This window comes from Pongo abelii, chromosome 9 (assembly GCF_028885655.2).
Source record: "Pongo abelii isolate AG06213 chromosome 9, NHGRI_mPonAbe1-v2.0_pri, whole genome shotgun sequence".
In the NCBI taxonomy this organism is placed as follows: Eukaryota; Metazoa; Chordata; class Mammalia; order Primates; family Hominidae; genus Pongo; species Pongo abelii.
This window is the reverse complement of record NC_071994.2, coordinates 23,801,606-23,815,332: the sequence shown is the minus strand read 5'-3', so window position 1 is coordinate 23,815,332 and position 13,727 is coordinate 23,801,606. Positions and strand designations below refer to the sequence as shown.

At 36.3% G+C, this 13,727-nt stretch overlaps 1 protein-coding gene and 1 long non-coding RNA gene across 5 annotated transcripts in view; one reads left to right on the top strand and one right to left on the bottom strand.

The window, feature by feature from the left end:
* API5 (apoptosis inhibitor 5) overlaps positions 1 to 13,727 on the top strand; it is a 33,657-nt gene that overhangs the window by 16,480 nt on the left and 3,450 nt on the right. Inside the window, exons 9-14 of one of the 4 annotated variants that reach the window (XM_024254584.3) lie at positions 332 to 513; positions 1,578 to 1,671; positions 2,119 to 2,175; positions 4,454 to 4,530; positions 5,035 to 5,171; positions 11,584 to 13,684. In XM_024254584.3, the coding sequence (XP_024110352.1) occupies positions 332 to 513; positions 1,578 to 1,671; positions 2,119 to 2,175; positions 4,454 to 4,530; positions 5,035 to 5,171; positions 11,584 to 11,666 (630 nt within the window). In that variant the 3' untranslated portion in view covers positions 11,667 to 13,684. 4 annotated transcript variants of the gene reach the window in all.
* Positions 331 to 4,374, bottom strand: LOC129048632 (uncharacterized). Its single transcript, XR_008511138.1, has 2 exons — positions 3,664 to 4,374; positions 331 to 958 (listed from the first exon to the last, which is right to left on the bottom strand). It is a non-coding gene; the product is annotated as an uncharacterized LOC129048632 (long non-coding RNA).

The window sequence follows — 13,727 nt, the reverse complement described above, 5'->3', positions numbered from 1 at the left end:
GACTCTTTAGTTTATTAACTTTGTTACCATGGGAAGGTTACCCTAACTCTCAGAGCATCAGTGCCTTTATCTGTAAGTGCCTAATAAATGATAGCTACATTAATTTTCATTATTAATAATAGCAGCTGTAACAGCAGCTGTAACAGGTTAATATGGAGCATTGACAGGCTAGAGCATTGATCCAGTAAGTAAAAAAGAAATCCAAATGTCTGGTTTTGGTAGTTTTTAATGTTCCATGTCTTAAAAACATGCACTATAATTCCCTGAATATCTGTTTATAATTTGAATATGTAGAGCAGATTGCAAACATCGGTATATTTTTCTCTCTTAGGAATACATGCCCCTCCCTCCAGAAGAAGCAGAAAATGGAGAGAATGCTGGTAATGAAGAACCCAAGCTACAGTTCAGTTATGTGGAATGTTTGTTGTACAGTTTTCACCAGTTGGGCCGAAAACTTCCAGATTTCTTAACAGCCAAACTGAATGCAGAAAAGCTCAAAGATTTCAAAATCAGGTGATATATGATTGAGGTGGCTCAATCCTTGGCAAAGGTGGGAGCTATCTTGAAGTTCCTTGGGTTTTGCTTTTGTTCTATGAGAGCTCCCCATCCTGCCTTACCCCAGTGGTACAGATTGGAGGGTTCAAAAAATGGGCATGTTTGTAAACATATGACAGAAATGAGCCAGGCATGGTGGCTCACGTCTGTAATCCCAGCACTTTGGGAGGCCAAGGCAGGAGGGTTGCTTGACGCCAGGAGTTTGAGACCAGCTGGGCAACATAGTAAGATCCTGTCTCTATAAAAAATAACTTTAAAAAAATTAGCGGAGCGTGGTGACACACCAGTAGTCCCAGCTACTTGCAACACTGAGATGGGAGGCTCACTTGAGCCCAGGAGCTTGAGGTTACGGTCAGCTGCAGTCATGCCTCCGCACTCCTGTCTGGGCGATGAGATCATGTCTCTAAAAAAAGAAACAGTAAAAGTAAAACTAAAAAAAAGTTAAAAAGAAATGACTTAACAAATCCATGGGGGGTAAAGGACTCTAGCTCTTCCTACTTGTTTTATGATCTTGGGCAGGTACCCTAACCTCTCTTAGCTCCCCCAAATTTTTCTCAGTTGTTAAGTGATAATAGTACCTACCTCATAGAGTTGTAGGAATTTAATAAGACAATGAATGTACAGCTTTTAGCATGGTGCCTGGCAAATAGTAGGATTAGTAAACTGTAGCTGCTGTTATTAATATCTTAGTGTTACTGGAGAAGCAGCACTGGAGAAGTCAATATAAGTAGTTTTCACAAAGACACTGCTTATTGAATTGTTCCATTAACAAATTCACATCTTAAATTTTGAAATGCTTGAGCCATGTGTTACCTGTTACTGTCCTCTACTGTGTGGTAAGGCAGAAGTTTGATACTTGATGAAGCTCTTAATCAGAAACAAGCAACTTAAAATTCTGTTCTTTAATTTATTGGTCATGTAACCATTTGTGCACTTAGGATCATTTTGCTATAATATAAGATTGAGTTTAAAAACAAAATTGAAGTGATGAATTGCTAATTAACAAATACGTTTTCATTTAGGCTGCAGTACTTTGCACGGGGCCTGCAAGTTTATATCAGACAACTTCGCTTAGCTCTCCAGGGTAAAACGGGTGAGGCCTTAAAAACAGAAGAGGTAAGAATACTGGCTCACATTTCATAAACTGCTAGTTCCATACCAAACTATATAGACTTGTGTTGGGAGTTTTTCATTTTCCCTTATCTCACCTAATTTAACAGTCTTCATCCCAGTCCTAATGAAATATTTTAGATTTTTATTGTGTTCCTATAACTTAAACTGATTTATTTTAAAACAATTTCTATGTGCATGTGACCTTACTCATTTTTTAGCTACATTCTAACCTGTCAAGGGAACACAGATTATTTGCTTTCTTTGCTACATCTTTGTTTAGAGTCAAGCAATAGGAATACGCATTATCTATAGATTTAAACCAAGGAATTCTATAAAGACTGTAGAAGTGATTCTGATAGAGAAGTGTAATTACTCTAGTTCTATGACAGAATGGATTATGTCTCATAGAAGTTATTGGCAGTTTGTCTTAATTTTCCTTTCCCTTTGCAGAACAAGATTAAAGTCGTTGCATTGAAAATAACAAACAATATCAATGTTTTAATCAAGGTAAGTCTATAATACGAAGTGACATTTCTGCAGTTACCATAAAATCACACATTTATTTATTTAAAAGTTTTTCATAAGATACTTCCGACAAAGGGAGGCATGCAAACTTCTTCTGGCTCAAAGCATTGAAACAGATAGATACACTCTCAGAAATTTCAGCAACTTAAGTTCTAGTGGTCTTAATTAGCTGTTGGGTTCTTTTGAATGGCCAGTAAATCCCTGTTTTGCTTACTCTTAAGAATGGACATGTGGTATGTAGCACAATGAAATGTTTTTCTGTGTTTGTTTTTTATAAACTTGACTATGTAATAAATGGTGAGCTTTCTGTACTGTAGGCTAGGGTATACCTTTCCATTAACCCATAATTACTTTTCAATTCTGTTTACCCTTCCCACGTATCTGCTAGCCTAAACAAAAATAATAACCTGAGAGAACCAGAAAAATATCACAAAGTAGCCATCACTTGTATTATGTTATACAATTACAGCTTAATTGTATTGTGCCAGATGGGAAAAAGAAACAGTATTTGTAACACCTAGAGCAGTAGCCTGCCAGTAACAAAAATTGGGACTAGTATGCCTTAAAGCTAATGTAAAAATGATACGGAATAATTATAGTTGACCCTTGAACAATGAAGGGCTTAGGGATACTGACCCCATGTATACCTTTTGACTCCCCCAAAACAAACTTAACCACTGGCTGGTACAATGGTAGTGGGTTATCAGAACTTATTAACATTTGCATCAACAAAATTGGTATACAACCGCCCCCCCCCGCCAATGCTAAATTTGGCTTTATAAAAAATCATTTTAAAAAACTGCTAATAGCCTGCTGTGGACAAGAAGCCTTACCAGTAACATAAACAGTTAATTAACACATTTTTTGTATGTATTATGTACTATATTACAATAAAGCTGCAGGAAAAAAATGTTTTATTATAAAGAAGAGAAAATATATTTATTAAGTGGAAGTGGATTATCACAAAGGTCTTCATCCTTGTTGTCTTCACATTTAGTAGGTGGAGAAAGAGGAGGGGTTGGTCTTGTCTCAGGGGTAGCAGGCAAAAGAGGTGGAAGGAGAGGCAGGCACACTAGGTGTAACTTTTATTGGAAAGAATCTGCGTATAAGTGAGACCATGTAGTCCAAATTCAAGTTGTACAAGGGTCAGCTGCAGTTTGTATCAGAAGAGAGAGGGAAGCATTTGAGAAAAAGCAGCAGTGATTAGATGTTGAGGAAGGAGTATCATAGTGCCAAGTAGAAAAGTGAAAAGGCATTAAACACAGAAGAGGTAAGAATATTATACTAATCTCCTGAGGAAATGTTTCCAATAACTGCCATTTATTACAAATCTTAAATACAAATAATTATTTTGCATAGTAAATTCATATATAAAAGTGTGAGATTTGACTTTATTTGAACCGCTGATACAAGTCTATGTTGAAGATACAATGTGCTAAGAACATTTTAAACTTAGCAAATGCTTATTACCTGCATGCAGATGAGAAAATGTTCTTTTCAGGAATCTGTAAGTTATCTAAAGGAAGGTATAGGGGAAAGAGAGATGAATAGGGTCAGCAACCTGTGTGTAGAGTGCTCTGTGAATATAGGAATAAAGTCAGTTTCTCATGCTATACTCTTAACAATGCACTTCTAGCACCAGATGGGTAGAAGTTATTCCCCATACATCAAGTAAGTAAATAGTTCTGCAGTGGATACTAGCTGGGTGTCCTCCAATTCAGTCCTGATGCTATCTACCTTGAGGTAGCATCAGATTCCACATGTTGAGGGCCCAGTCCCACAAGACCACTTCTGATGACAGTTGCAAGCTCCAAGTTGTTTTACCCATGCTTCTGATTGGCTGGCTATAAATGGGAGTTCCCACAATTTAACCAAACCATTTTTACAATGGTCAGATTGCACCATTGTATTTTCCTTAAAGCACCATGGTGACTGCATCTATGCAAAAAGAAACCAAAACAAAACTTATTTGCTGACTTTGTTTATTATAGTGGATAAATATTGATATATTTTATCCTGAAATGTATACTGACATTTAGAAAAAAATTAGCTACACTACAGTTTGTTATGTGCACAAAATTATGTTAATGAGGTAATAGATGTGATTTGTAAACAAAATTGTTCCTGTTTAATTTTCTGTTGCAGTAAACTCTGTCTCCTAAATTTAATCTTTAAGATCTGTCTTCGTTTCCCACCCTCACCACCACTCCCTGCCACCAATAAATACATTAGAATTCTTGCCTGATTTTTGTCTCTCCAGGATCTCTTCCACATTCCTCCTTCTTATAAGAGCACAGTAACACTATCCTGGAAACCTGTACAAAAGGTTGAGATTGGGTAAGAAATATATTTAAAAGAGATTTGAGTGTTATCAAAACTTAATACGAGTTACATTTACTGTTCAAAAGGGTGCAATGTTAAATGATTCATAATAGCATGTTTAAATATGACTATTAGAAGTATGACTTAAAATGTAAAATCTAATTTCAATATTTGTAAAAATAAACTGGTCGGAGGCAACCCTGGAACTTTCAGCCTTACTTGTATTCCTGTAGCAAAACTAGATTTTTTTTCTGACAGGTTTTGTAAAGTGAGTCACTTGCAAGTTAGTCTGTGAAGCTACATATTTCAGATTATTTTAAAGCCTTGTAAATGCCTTCTGACATTGTCTGCATAACCAAACTATGGTTAATTTGATGACATCAAATGTTAATTCCTTTTTTCTGATGAGATTATCCTCTTTAGGATGTCTTTCCTAACCGATATGCTAAATTATAAATGTATTGATAGCTTTTGGCATAATAGAATGTTTTTAAATTGCTGTTCTTCCTATTGTTACAGGCAAAAGAGAGCCAGTGAAGATACAACTTCAGGTTCACCACCCAAGAAATCTTCAGCAGGACCAAAAAGAGATGCCAGGCAGATTTATAACCCTCCCAGTGGGAAATATAGCAGCAATTTGGGCAACTTTAATTATGGTGAGCGTTTCCGTTTGGGTACAAGGAATATGAGAGATTAGGCAGAAGTTGTGTTATACTTTATTTTAATTAGTAATTATATACAGTGTCATGGTTCTATCCAATGACTTTTCTGAATTAGCTTGGAGAACCAGGGCTGTTGAGGAAATGATTTATCCCATTCCTCTCTCATTCACCCTTCTGGGCTGACTGTATTGAGCATGCAACATTAAACAGTAAGCACTTAAAGAAAAATATGCCTCTTGTATTCAGAGGAACCAACAGAAACAAAATAAGTTGACAGAACCATTCTTTCCATGCTTTCCCAGTTGCAGCTTCAAGGCAAGGCATTCTGTGCATTCTCCCTCAGGGATGGGTATAGCTTCTGAGAGATAGTATAAATGCTCTTTCTTCGACGTTGTCAACCTGCTGCCTATACTCCCATCTTCTGTAGCTAGTTAAAAAGAAGTCACAGAAGTGGAGTCAGATGTTCAGGCATCATCTAGCAAGGAAGATGTGTTCCATTGCAGTCTCTCCCTCTGCCCAGAATGCAATCCTCCTGTCAGTGCTTCCTATTCCCCTTTAGCCATTAGAGCCAGGAGAGCTTCATACCGGTCCATCCTCTCCCACAGCTGTTGAATCAAAAGTAAAGTTTATCTCTCATTGGCTTATTTCCTCATGGATCTTTTTTTTAAAAGAATGGAGAGAAATATCAGGTCAATTCCTTACCTTGCTTAAGAAGACAAAGTTTAGACTGGACGCGGTGGCTCAAGCCTGTAATCCCAGCACTTTGGGAGGCCGAGGCAGGCAGATCATGAGGTCAGGAGATCGAGATCATCCTGGCTAACAGGGTGAAACCCCGTCTCTACTAAAAATACAAAAAATTAGCCGGGTGTGGTGGCAGGCGCCTGTAGTCCCAGCTACTCAGGAGGCTGAGGCAGGAGAATGGCGTGAACCCGGGAGGTGGAGCCTGCAGTGAGCAGAAATCGCACCACTGCACTCCAGCCTGGGCGACAGAGCAAGACTCCGTCTCAAAAAAAAAAAAAGACAAAGTTTAGGCAGGCGTGGTAGCTCACACCTGTAAACCCAACACTTTGGGAGGCCAAGGTGGGAGGATCACTTGAGCCCAAGAGTCCGAGGCCAGCCTGGGGAACAAAGCAAGACCTCATTTCTACAAAAAAAATTTAAAAATTAGCTGGGTATGGTGGCACGCACTTATAGTCCCAGCTACTCAGGAGGCAAGAGGCAGGAAGATCACTGAATCCCAGGAGGCCAATGCTACTGTAAGCTATGATAGTGCCACTGCACTCCAGCTGGGTGACCAAGCAAGACCCTGTCTCTTAAAATAAAAAAAAGTAGATTCTGAACCATATAATATCTGTAATTTTGTTTCCAAGGTGAGATAATTGTAACATTAAATTACTTCTATAACAGTTGAATTCTTCTAATGTCTGAACAAACAGATTATATAGAAAGTCAATTTTAGACTGAAATGAACCCTTCCCCTCCAGACTCTGAGACAACTTTACTTTAAGGATGATCACTGAACTCTCTTACTTACATAACAGTATGTAAATGTGCATCTCCTTGCCTCTTATCTGAAAAATGAGGTAACAGCTCTTACAGCCTTCTAATAACAATATTTGTGACAGTATTTTGTAAGGGGAAAGGATTCTCCGTTACTTGGTTGAATCACATGTTGTTCTCTGTCACTTGTATGATTTAATGTGTCTAACAGTACCGTTCTTAAAATCAACAGTTAGATACTGGGAGAATGGCTTTAATGAAAGTAATCAATAGCTATGGCAATACAAGAATTGTACTCCTTTTTTATTGGGCAAGTCAATTTGATTTTACATGAGGATTCTATTGTGTGAAACTCATTGCCTGCTCAATAGTGAGAATCAGGTGATATAATGCATGTGGGAAAAGAATGTGAAAAATCTAACACTAGATTGTATACAATGTTTTTTTAAAAAGAAACAAAAAAACTGTCAACGTGAAAAACAAAAGCAAAGTTTTACTCAAGACAAAAATCCATGAGTCACAACTTCAGTTATTCCCAGTCTTCAAAATATCAGAAGGGCAAAGCAAACATGCAAAAGCAAACTAAAATCTGATTCTTCTTATTAGAAAGAACAGTGAATTTCTGCAATTATTTTACATTTGAGAATTTAATGTGATCAGGTCATAGATATCCTCACAACAAAATTTGAAGCATTTGCTTGACTTTATTTCACCTATTGAAATGAAAGCAGTTCTCAGTATCCAAGTTTATTGCTTTACTAACCAATGTCTCTGTTTTTTGCTTTACAAACATGGTGTTGGTTGTCACAAATTAGTTCAACTTCCCAGTGCATTCATAAACATACCCATATTTAGTTTTCCTTCCAGTGCACAAAGTTCTCCCAGTAACCTAAAAGTACTAAATGTTCTACATTTTGTGACTTGTGTTCTTTACTTTTTGGAATATAAAAATAATCCTTAAAGTTTAATTTAAACTGGGAGCAGTGAATTTAAAAAAAAGTAAGCTTGAAACTGTTGAAAAGATCATGAAAATGCAGAATTTTTTTTAGGATGAAGCTCTTCAAAAAGAAGAAAATTTGGTGAATCTCTGTACTATAGAAATGGCTGTATCAATTGGAGGTAAAAAAAAAAAAAAAAAAAGAGCATTAGCCAATATAGAAAAGATAACTACGTCAAATGGTACCTTCATACAGTGTATTTAATTTCCTCATTAGGTACAGCTGAATAGAATGTAACCCGAATTCATATTAAAATTGAAAGACTGGATTGTAATAGTCCTTTAGCTTAAAGCTAATAATGGTATCTATGACAGTGTTAAGTGTGTTGGTGTGAATAATGAGTATGGTAGGGTGAAATGTGCAGGCATCTGCATAGATGGCTCTAAGTCTAAACAGTCAAAAATGCAGAAGTCATGGCCCACAAAAGGCTACTGGACTACCTTAATGCTCCCATAATTACTGCATCTGTCTCTGGGAGCATTTTGCCCTCAGAGAAACCACCTCTGATTTTCTGAATGTGTTCACTAGGATAATAAACACAATGATTTCATTTTCAAATGGTTTGCATACTAATCAACTTGTAAAAATGTGTCATGGCATAAGAAGGTGACTTTGAATCAGACCCATTCTATTATACAGATAAATATTAGCCAAACTGTGGAAAGGTCCAGTGAGTTTCCTGTCTCAGAATTGAATTACTTTTCTTTCTGCAGAAAGGGGGGTCAAAAAAGACATCAAGACATCACCCTAGTAAGACATAATGGCAAAAAAATTGATTGCAAAATTGACTGAAAAGGTATTTTTCAAGCCTCCAAGATTGTGGATCAAAAACAGCAAAACCAAGCTCTCTCTATTGTTGCTAACAAGATTGCTATAATGAGGAAGTTTAGAAGTTAATGAAGAGATTTGATCACATTTACATGTGATTAAAAGTCGAGCCTTGCTGATAACTTCGATCAGTTTTCTTCACGGGACGACACCTTTGAGGACTATTTCTCTGTGGCTATAAAAGTGACTGACCAATGGATCAGAGACTCTTGTTCTGTACATCACAAGTGACTTGATTTTTCAGCAAAAGATATGCTTAGTTTATATCGGTAGCTGAAACACACTCAGACGCACATACACACATAGCAGCTTTTTGGCAGTACTCTGAGAAGCGTATGTAGCTGATAAAGCAGTGAAAAAAACTCAGCATTTAGATCTACGTTTGTGTGAGTCTAGTTGCGTGAAATACTGTGATCAAAACAAAAATTGTGTATTTATTGCATTCAAAGGGACGTTTTGTAGTCTACCTGATTTTCGAAATTGATTATTGATAATTTAAGATATTTCTCATAGTTATATGAGTTACCTTTAGTAATGATAGACAATAAATAAATAAATAAGAAGTTGTTATGGAAGTCATAGCCAGAGCAGGTAGACAAGAGAAAGAAATAAAGGGCATCCAAACTAGAAAGGAGAAGTCAAATTGTTCTCTATGCAGATGACATGATGTTTTATATATATATATAAAGACTCTACCAAAAAACTCATAGAACTGATAAATTTAGAAAAGTTAGAAGATACAAAATTAGTATACAAAAATCAGTAGCATTTCTATGCATGAACAGTGAAATAGCTGAAAAAGAAATCAAGGCAATCGCATTTATAATAGCTATGAAAAAAATCTAGGAATAAAGTAACCAAGAAGGTAAAATATTTCTATACAAGGAAAACTACAAAACGCTGATGAAAGAAATTGAAGGAGACACAAACAAATTGAAAGACACTCCATACTCATGGATTAGAGGAATTAATATATTTTAAATGACCGTGCTACCCAAAGTGATCTCCAGATTCAGTACAACTTCTATCAAAATAACAATGACATTCTTCACAGAAATTGCCAGCAAAAAAAAATATTAAAATTTATATGGAAACACAAGACCCCAAATAGCCAAAGCAATCCTGAGCAAAAAGAACAAAGCTGGAGTTAGAACACTACCAGATCTCACAATATAAATCAAAGATGTAGTAACCAAAACAGCATGATACTGGCATAAAAATAGATGGAGACCAATGGAACAGAACAGAGAACCAGAAATTAATCCACGTATCTACAGCCAACTGATTTTTTACAAAGGTGGCAAGAATACTCATTGGAGGGACAAAAAAAAGGGACAGTCTCTTCAATAAATGGTGCTGAGAAAACTGGGTATCCATATGCAGAAGAATGAAACTAGATCCCCACCTCCCACCTTGTACAAAAATCAACTCAAAATGGATCAAAGACCTAAATGTAAGACCTAAAACAATAAAACTACCATAAGAGAAAACAGAAGAAGCACTTCAGGACATTGGTCTGGGAAAAGATTTTATGACTAAGACCTAAAAGCACAGTCAACAAAAACATAAACCAATGGGATCATATCAAATTAAAAAGCTTCTGTGCAGCAGAGGAAACCATCAACAGTGAAAAGACAACTTACAGAATGGGAGAAAATATTTGTAAACTACTCATCCAACAGAGGATTAATATTCAGAATATAGAAGATATTCAAACATCTTAATAGCAAAACAAATCTAGATTAAAAATGGGCAAATCATCTGAACAGACATTTCTCAAAAGAAGACGTACAAATGGCCAATAAATGTATGAAAAAAATTCTAAACACTAAGCATCAGGGTAATGCACATCAAAACCACAATGAGGAAGTTTGGAAGTTCATTGAAAAGATTTTATCTCATTTACATATGATTAAAAGTCAGACATTGGCACCCCCATGTTTATTGTAGCACTATTCATTAGCCAAGACATGGAATCAACCCAGAATCAACAGGTGCATCAACAGATGAATGGATAAACAAGATGTGGTATTATACACAATGGGATACTATTCAGCCATAAAAAAAGAATGTCCTTTCATTTGCAGCAACATGGAAGGAACAGGAGGACTTTATAGTACGTGAAATAAGCCAGCAATGGAAAACTAAACAATGCATGTTCTCTCTCATGTGGAAGTTTTAAAAAGTTAATCCTATAGAAGTAAAAAGTAGGACAGCACATACTAGAGGCTGAGAAGATAGGGGGAAGGAAGGGATAGGGAGAGATTTGTGGGAGAATGCAGAATAACATAGGAATAAGCCCTAGTGTTCTGTACCACTATAGCATGACTATAGTTAATATATACTTTAAAATTGGAGAATATTGAATGTCCCCAACACAAAGAAATTATAGGTGTTTGAGATGATGGATATGCTTGTTACCCTGAGCTGATAACTCTACATTCTTTGTATCAAAGCATTCTACCCCACGAATATGTAGAATTATTATTTGTGAATTTGAAGAATTAAGTTTTTTAAAAAGTGTATGGGCTGGGCACAGTGGCTCACACCTGTAGTCCCAGCACTGAGGCAGAACGATCCCTTGAGGCCCGCAGTTTGAGATCAGCCTGGCAACAAAATGAGGACCTGTCTCTACAAAAAAAAAAACAATAGCCAAACATGGTGGTGTGCATCTGTAGCCCTAGCTACTGGGGAGTCTGAGGCAGAAAGATCACTCTAGTCCAGAAGTTCAATGTTATGGTGAACTGTGAACGCACCACTGCACTCCAGCCTGAGCAACACAGCAAGACCCTCCAAAAAAAGTGTAGTTATCGTAACATCACCTTGAAACAACTTTGTTACTGGGATACATTTAATTAAGCAACTACCATGAATGTAGTTGGTACCTTGCCTTACGTGCTTCAGTATATATGTTGTTCTTGTTTTATGTACAGGCTAAATTTGTAGATTGAATAGCAGAATATTAGTTCCGTTCTTATAGGGCCTACTGCTGTATTCAGAGTTATGAGCTACATTTCTTCTGCGTTTGCTGCACCATGAAATCCTAAGCAAGACCTAAACCCTTGTTCGCTTTTTCGTAGAGCAGAGAGGAGCCTTCAGGGGAAGTAGAGGTGGCCGAGGTTGGGGCACACGAGGAAATCGTAGTCGGGGAAGACTCTACTGAATAAGACATCAGCATTCTTCAGCGTTGTCATGAGCTTAATATACTTAAATTCTACTACTCATTGGATTGCCGGGGATGTCCCTTTAAACAGACTGCTGCCTTCAGCTAAAAACTTAATGTTCTTTATACCTTTGTATGTATGACCTACTTTTGTAACAGACCATGGTTGTGTCCAAGGTAAAACCACAGTGATATTTTTGGATGCTTTGTCTGCAATCTTGACTTGTTTTTGCAGTATCATTATCCAGACTTCAGATTGTGACTCTTTTAAACATCTTGATAATTTGTTGTTGAGAGTTGTTCATTCTAAAATGTAATGAAATTCAGTCTAGTTCTGCTGATAAAGATCATCAGTTTTGAAAGGTTACTGATTTTCCTCTTCCCTCGTAGTTTTTTGCCGAATATATGGAGAAGAGTAATGGTCAATCTTAACATTTTGTTTTAATTGTTTAATAAAGCTGCTGGGCAGTGGTGCAGCATTCCTACCTAGTGTCATAAAAGCAAAATACTTACATAGCTTTCTTAAAATATAGGAATGACATTACATTTTTAGGAGAAAGTAAGTTGCTTTGCACCGCTTACTTAATTCTTTTCCATATATTGTGATACAAACTTTTGAATATGGAATCTTACTATTTGAATAGAAATGTGTATGTATAATATACATACATACATAAGCATATATGTGTGTGTGTGTGTGTATATATATATATATGCATGCAGTGAAACTTGACTACACAACATAAATCACTTTTTAAATTCCAGGAACGGGTAGTCTGACACGGTGATTATCCTTTTGAGGCTGAATCCGTTATTAACTTGTTATTTAGGTTTTTACTTCCAGTAGCAAGGCATTCTAAGTCAGTTGCACTTACATGATTATTGTTATTTAAAACTAAGAATAAAGGCTGCATTTTCAAAGATAAATTGGAATTGCTATTGGTGAAATAACAACCAAAATACTGAATCTGATGTACATATAGGCTACAGGAAGAGATGGTATAATTTAGAATTTGGAGATTTAATAACCAGGGCTACCCAGAAAAAGTGACTTGATAACATGGTACCAATAAATAAGGGATGCTCTCTCGGTTTGCTTTTGCCACTTTCAAGATTTTAACTTCTCAGGTTATTAATCAAAATTATTGTATAAGTTAGCCAATAGAATTTTTAGGTTAAAACAACAGATGGGGGGTTTGTGGAGTGTTTAATGTCATGGGCATTTTTAGTAGCATAGACCCTTTGTTCTGCATTTGAATGTTTCGTATATTTTTGTTTCACAGTTAATCTTCCCTCCCCAAGTTTGCTATTCAAATCAACTGCCTGAATGACATTTCTAGTAGTCTGATGTATTTTTTTGAGGAATAGTTTGTGATTCCAATGCAGGTGTCTTCATTACCATTACCTCTACACTGCAGAAGAAGCAAAACTCCTTTATTAGAATTACTGCACATGTGTATGGGGAAAATAGTTCTGAAAGGCTAGAATGATACAAGTGAGCAAAAGTTGGTCAGCTTGGCTATGGAGTGGTCGCAATAATCTATAAACATTCCAAGAGACCATGAGCTGAACCTAAACTCCCTTGGAATCTGAACAAAGGAATATAAAATTGCCATTTGAAAACTGACCAGCTAATCTGGACCTCAGAGATAGATCAGCCAGTGGCCCAAAGCCATTTCAAGTACAGAAATTATATTGAGACTACAGCTAAATAAATTTGAACATTAAATATAATTTTACCACTTTTTCTCTTTATAAGCATATTTGTAAACTCAAAACTGAGTAGAAGTGACTTTACTTTCTCAAGTTTGATACTGAGTTGACTGTTCTCTTATCCCTCACCCTTCCCCTTCCCTTTCCTAAGGCAATAGTGCACAACTTAGGTTATTTTTGCTTCCGAATTTGAATGAAAAACTTAATGCCATGTATTTTTTTCTTTTGCAAGACACCTGTTTATCATCTTGTTTAAATGTAAATGTCCCCTTATGCTTTTGAAATAAATTTCCTTTTGTAATTTTGTTTTGTGTCTTGATGTGTTATAATTATGGTAACTTCAGATTC